A 7,116-nucleotide genomic window follows, 5' to 3' on the forward strand; every position below is an offset into this window, starting at 1 on the left:
CTTCGTAACATTGCAAAAATCAGAAACTCTTTGTTAAAAAATGATGCAGAAAAGTGAATCCATGCTTTTGTCGCTTCTAGATTAGACTACTGCAATGCTCTACTTTCCGGCTACCCGGATAAAGCACTAAATAAACTTAATTTAGTGCAAAACATGGCTGCTAGAATCTTGACTAGAACCAACAAAGTTGATCTTATTACCCCAGTGCTAGCCTTTCCACAACGGTTTCCTGTTAAGGATATGGCTGATTTCAAGGTTTTACTGTTAACCTACAAAGCATTACATGGACTTGCTCCTTCCTATCTCTCCGATTTGGTCCTGCAGTACATACCTACACGTACGCTATGGTCACAAGAAGTAGGCCTGCTTATTGTCCCTAGAATTTCTAAGCAAACAGCTGGAGGCAGGGCTTTCTCCTATAGATCTCCATTTTGGGGGAATGGTCTGCCTATCAATGTGAGAGACACAGACTCCGTTTCGACCTTTAAGTCTTTACTGAAGACTCATCTCTTCAGTATGTGCTATGATTGAGTGTAGTCTGTCCCCGGGGTAGGAAGGTGAACGGCAAGGCGCTGGAGCGGCGAACCGCCCTTGCTGTCTCTGCCTGGCCGGCCTCCCTCTCTCCACTGGGATTCTCTGCACCTGACCCTATTACGGGGGCTGAGTCACTGGCTTACTAGTGCTCTTCCATGCCGTCCCTAGGAGGTGTGCGTCACTTGAGTGGGTTGAGTCACAGATGTGATCTTCCTGTCTGGTTTTGCGCCCCCTCGGGCTCATGTGGTGGAGGAGATATTTGTGGACTATACTCAGCCTTGTCTCAGGGTAGTAAGTTGGTGGTCTGTTCTTTGGTAACGTGAGTGGGGTTATATCCTGCCTGGTTGGCCATGTCTGGGAGTATCGTCGGACGGGGCCACAGTGTGTGCCCCCCCCCCCCCGTCTCAGCCTCAGCCTACAGTATCTATGCTGTAATAGTCTATGTGTCGGGGGGCTAGGGTCAGTCTGTTATATCTGGTGTAATTCTCCTGTCTTATCTGGTGTCCTGTGTGAATTTAAGTATCCTCCCTCTCTCCCTCTCTCCCTCCCCTCCTGGAGGACCTGAGCCCTAGGTCCATGCATCAGGACTACCTGGCCTGATGACTCCTGTTCGTGCTGCTGCTCCAATTTCAACTGTTCTGCCTGCGGCTATGGAAACCTGACCTGTTCAATGGACGTGCTACCTTGTCCCTGACCTGCTGTTTTCAACTCTCCCTCTCTCTCTCTCTCTCTCTCTCTCTCTCTCTCTCTCTCTCTCTCTCTCTCTCTACCGTACCTGCTGTCTCGACCTCTGAATGCTCGGCTATGAAAAGCCAACTGACATTTACTCCTGAGGTACTGACCTGTTGCACCGTCTACAACCACTTTGAGTATTATTTGACCCTGCTGGTCATCTAAGAACATTTAAACATCTTTAAGAACAATCTGGCCTTAATGGCTGTGTACTCTTATAATCTCCATCCGGCACAGCAAGAAGAGGACTGGCCACCCATCAGAGCCTGGTTCCTCTCTAGGTTTCAACCTAGGTTCCTGCCTTTCTTGGGAGTTTTTCCTAGCCACCATGCTTTTACATTTGTATTACTTGCTGTTTGGGGTTTTAGTCTGGGTTTCTGTATAAGCACTTTGTGACATCTGCTGATGTAAAAATGGCTATATAAATACATTTTATTGATTGAATGAATGATATCTGAATGAGAGATAACAAAATCAACAGGGGACCCCTGGAGGTCAGGACCCCTGGAGGTCAGGGCCCCTGGGCCCGGTCGCTATTCGTCCATGATTGCAACAAGTTTAGATAACTGGCTAGACTAATTTACCCATCTAGAAATTGTTAGCTGACATGGCTAATTGAGTGACTGCTGAAAAACTGCTAATACACAACCGAATTTTGAACTTGCACCTTGTGTATTCTACTATTCTAACTCTCAACAGTAAGACCCCGACTGAGCTTATGTCGCTTATGCCTGGAGCTGGCCCTGTTTGTAAGTACGTTTTCCATGTCATTGCGCTGTTAGACTGAATTTCAGTGCAACTGAAACACGCACGCCAAGCGCACACACGCGTACACTGATGCACACACGCACACACGCACACACACACGCACACACACACGCACTCTCTCAGCCTGATGCAAAACAACCGATTAGCCTATCTAATCAGCCGGGAGTTCAAGTGATTCCAATCTTCCCCAATGAATTTGAACTTCCCAATGAATGTTAACAGACTTTTGCTGTCTCTCCATATGAATTGCCTAACATTCAAATCCAATTACCTCTGTTTGTCAAACCAAGCCACTTTAAATAGATGGGATGCCCTTTGTGCTGTGTTATTAGAACAGACCCACGCGTGTTGATCGGATTGCTCCTCCTGTCCCTGGAAAATACAGGTGATTTTGTTCAAGCTCCAGATAAAAACAAGACACTTTCTATCAGCACTCATAAGTCGAGGTAGTCTTTCATCAAGGTTACCATGCCGACTGAAAGCCCTCAAATAGCCTATATGACATGCTGTTTGTGTGTGCATGCGCGTTCTTGCTTGTGTGCGTGTAAGTGCTTATGTGTGTGTGTCTGTCCTCTGTGTGTTGCCTGTCTGTCATAGGGCTTAGTAATGGGGTTATGGGTCTATATTTCCTGCAGTAAACCAGTGGATATGATGTAATACAGAACCTAGCTACTAGAGGGGAGTTCTTATTTTATTCTGAACACCAACCTCACTCTCTATACCACAGGAGGCTGCTGAGGGGAGGACGGCTCATGATAATGTATGGAATGGAGTGAATGGAATGACATCAAACAGCTGGAAACCATGGAAACCGTGTGTTTAATGTACTTGATACCATTCCACTGATTCCGCTCCGGCCATTGCAACTAGCCCGTCCTCCCTAATTAAGGGGCCTCCTGTGCTATATGCTGTATATCTTCCTTATCCACTGCTCACTTTACTGCCATCTTGTTCTGTGTTCATTGAAAGCTCCACAGGGATTTCAGTTGATTCTATATGCAGTGCTTGGATAGGTCATGCCTATATATTGGGCAGTGTAGGTCCCTGAAGTGAGATGGAGTGGAGGGGAAATGAGCTGTTACAGTGGGTTGCTGGTTCAAATCCCCAGAGAGAACACTGTTCTAGTGGAATGGCCAAAAGGTTACTGGCCTGGATTGGTTTAGAGAGAACTCCAATGTATAAAGCATGACAAATATGTGTTATGTGCAAGCCAGTCTCGAAAGTAACATTTCAAACAGATTTAGAATAGTTTATTTAGTCAATAATACATTCAAAGGCACATTTTATTTTTCCTTTTGTTTACGTATTGAACAGTCACATGAACACTGGATTCATAGCTCTTAACTCTTATACTGTAAATTAAAACACAATATTTTCCCCTTAAGATTATGCACAGCATGCAATTGAAGACGACGTCCTTCGTTCTGAAACTGCCACGGCCATTTGCAATATTACAACCACAAAGAAGTTACTGCAAAAAAAACAAACATGTACCTCTTCGAAAGAGAGGCTACGATAGAGTAGCACACAAGGTCTTATCTGATGACCTGGAGTCTGAGATTGCTTAAACGTATCGAGTATTTTGCACACCAGTTTCATGGGCTTAGTAGTCTCAAATGCAGAGAACATGCCTACGAATTGGCACATCGAAACATCATCCCTGTCCCCGACAACTGGAAAAGATATGGGAGAGTAAGTGATATTGAACAGAGGCATCTATATCTGAATGTAGGCGTACGTTTAAGATATACAATATACCACACCCTCATTCCAAGAATGAAACTTACCAGGCCTACCACTACCACCCACTGTCACAAGACAACATCACCCACTTACCCCAAGGCTTACCCTGTCCCTATTTTTAGGGCAAGCTATGTTTTTAAAACTGTTATGTGTACATGATTATTTCCAGGGATAGACAACATTCTGAAATATATAGGTATTTTTTGTTGTTGAAGGAATACTACATTTCCATTGATGTAGTGATGCTGAGTGTAAAAAATGGCTCAACATACCTCACTCTCCCCTATTTGGGAGGCATGTTTAGAATATTAACCATGTTGTTCAATTACTAATGGCATAAATGGGTCTCACCTGTCAATCATGTTGTTGTTTTCTCTGTGGGAGAAACACTAACAATATTTCACCCCCTTTTGCCTTCATTAATGTAATTTTTTCCCCACACACACACACACACACACACACACACACACACGCCGCTTGATCAGGACCCTTGAATCTGTGTCTTGGTTATGCTCTCTTCCTTTTCTTATCCTCTCCGTCTCTCTGCCAGCCCCCCACCTAGTCTCTCCTTGTTAGATTACTTGTTAGATATTACTGCACTGTCGGAACTAGACGCACAAGCATTTCTCTACACTCACATTAAACATCTGCTAACCATTTGTATGATACCAATACAATTTGATTTTATTTGATTCCTCTATGTGTGAGGAGTATGAGTTGCTAAGTGACACTTGCAAGGCGAAACCTAAGATTGTAAGATTCTAAGCCTCTGCTTTTATGACACACCTTCACATTTATGACGCTTTAACCTGTCTCCTCCCATTCCCCTTCTACACTGACTGAAGTGGATTTGACAAGTGACATCAATAAGGGACCATAACTTTCACCTCGATTCACCTGGTCAGTCTATGTCATGGAAAGAGCAGGTGTTCCTAATGTTTTGTACACTGAGTGTATGTAATCACAATCTGTTGAATAATTGCGTGTGTGCGTTTGTGCGTGCGTGTTCATCTCACTGGATCAGCCTGAGTGGCAAGGTGTGGTGTGTAGTTACAAAGTAGGAAGAGGGCGGAGGTGAGGAAAACGTTGTGGTGGCGCGGGGGTGATAGGTGGTCGCAGGCTTCCCAAGCATTTCCTCAGCGACGGCAGGAGGGCACGGAGCTGACGCACCGCCGGGCGAGACAACAGGAAGTAGAGGGGCGGGTTCCAGCAGGGCGCCAAACACACCAACAAGATGGCCGACAGGGATGCCACCTCCCAGAGGAGAGACACCTCCGTGTCCCCCTCTGTGGGTGGGGACAGGGACGCGGACGAGTTGAGGGAGGAGGAGGGTTGTTGACTGATAGGCGAGGCAACGAAGCTGACGTAAGGGAACATGACATTGACAAACTCCAGGGCGTAGTAGGGCAGCCAGCTGATGGCGAAGACCAGTGTGGAGCCAATCAGGAGCGCCGTGGCCTTCTTGTTGCGGCGGTCTGCGGTCAGCGTACCCCGGCAGCGGTGGAGATGGGTGATGATGAGGCCACAGTTGAGGGCAATGCAGAGGAGCGGAGCCACGTAGTAGACCAGGAAGGCTGGCACCAGGAAGCCCAGCCACTGGCCACGCCCCACAGACCATGTACAGCCACTGTCAAACTGGATGTATGTGACCTTGGGAAGGGCCATGGTGACAGAGACTAACCAGATCACTGCCACGATGCCGGCTCTGAGAGAGGGGGGAGAGAGGAGGTTACATAGCTGAGGTGGGCCTAAATGTGTGCAGATGAATGGTTTAATTCCGTACTCACACTTGTGTGGGACTGGCGGGCGGTCTAGCAGGTGGGGCCACTATGCGGTACCTGAGCACCGACAAGGCTGCCAGACTAAATATATCCACTCCGGCCGTCAGGGAGGTCATGAAGCCCAGCAGCACACAGATACCGCCCCCTAGCTGCCAGTCCTGGGAGCTGGCGCTGAGTAGGACGCAGGGCAGGGTGAGCAGGGCGCCCATGTCAGCCAGGCTCAAGTTGAGGAGCAGCACGGAGCTAGGTTTGGAGCGTCGCCGAGGGTTACGCATCAGCACCAGCCACATGAGTAGGTGACCTCCGACCCCCACCAGGAGGGAGAGGACGCTGACCAGAGGCAGCACCAGGGAGAAGGAGATGGTGGTGTTGGTAGACACCGTATTGAAGAGCAGGTTCACTATGGCCGGCATGGTGGTGGGAGAGGGATGGAGGAAACAGAAGTATGATCTAGCTGCTCCCGTTGGGGATGGACTGAGAGAGGAAGGTGGGAAAGAGGGATGCACATAATTAGAAAGGCACACAAATTGATTTGAGGGATGAATAAGATGTTTTAATAATTTATGTTATTATATCCCTTTTATTATTAATCTATTAATAGTTTATGTTTGTCTGGTGCTGAGTTGGTGAATCACCTGCCTGCATAATTCACTGGGCCTCCCCTTAAACTGGCAGCTGTGATGACTCAGAACCAGGCTGGGATGACTCAGAACCAGGCTGGCAGGCCAAGTCATCTCGTTCAGACACACAACGCTGATGGGTAGTCTGAACAGTCTGTGTCAGTCCTGTGCCGCTTCCCCTGAGAGCAGACATGATGTCATTTTGTGTGGCGACATGTACTCTGTCTCTATCTCTCTCTCTCTCTTTCTCTCTGGGGAGAGCACACCTTAAGAGCATAGATTCAACACAGGCCAGCACACGTCGTCACACAAACTGAAAAAGACATCACATCTGCTCTCAGGGGAAGCAGCAGTGCAGCAACAGCACTGACACACAGTGTTCAGACCCCTCATCAGCATCACAGCATTGTCTGTCTGAATGAGATGCAAGGTGAGGAAGGGAACAGGAACGAGCTGACCGCTGGGAACAGACTGTGACTGTGGTACACCACCTTGTCAGCTTGACGGGTGAAGTGAACTACTCTATCTAGGGCTTGACATTTGGAAAGTTGTTGTTTGTTGGGTGGCAGGTAGCCTAGCGATTAAGAGCGGTTGGGCCAGTAACCGACAGGTCTCTGGTTCGAATCCCCGAGCCGACCCGGTAAAAAGTCTATCCATGTGCCATTGAGGGAGACATTTAACCCTAAATGCTCTAGATAAGAGTGTCTGCTAAATGACTAAAATGGAAATAAAAGTCCAAAAAATAGCCCAAAGTAAATAGCTCATACAGAGCTTTCCATCCACACCAGTCATTTATACAAATACTTTTAGTGGCCCTGCCGACTCCACACCTCTATTCTTATCTATTCTGAATACACCTTATCATCACCCTTCTGTAGATATGATGTGTCAAAAGATCAGGCCTAAATGTATTTGTTCCATATGTTGGCACAATGAAA

General features: G+C 47.2%; 1 protein-coding gene across 1 annotated transcript; it reads right to left on the bottom strand.

Moving 5' to 3' along the window:
• Positions 1-3,321: 3,321 nt before the first annotated feature.
• LOC111978878 (somatostatin receptor type 5-like) lies at positions 3,322-6,045 on the bottom strand. The gene is made up of 2 exons (XM_024009117.2): positions 5,565-6,045; positions 3,322-5,482 (listed from the first exon to the last, which is right to left on the bottom strand). The coding sequence occupies exons 1-2, from the start codon at positions 5,969-5,971 to the stop codon at positions 4,828-4,830; spliced, it is 1,062 nt and encodes a 353-aa protein (XP_023864885.1). The 5' UTR covers positions 5,972-6,045; the 3' UTR covers positions 3,322-4,827.
• Between the last annotated feature and the right edge of the window lie 1,071 nt (positions 6,046-7,116).

The sequence above is a fragment of the Salvelinus sp. IW2-2015 genome, linkage group LG19, assembly GCF_002910315.2.
Source record: "Salvelinus sp. IW2-2015 linkage group LG19, ASM291031v2, whole genome shotgun sequence".
In the NCBI taxonomy this organism is placed as follows: Eukaryota; Metazoa; Chordata; class Actinopteri; order Salmoniformes; family Salmonidae; genus Salvelinus; species Salvelinus sp. IW2-2015.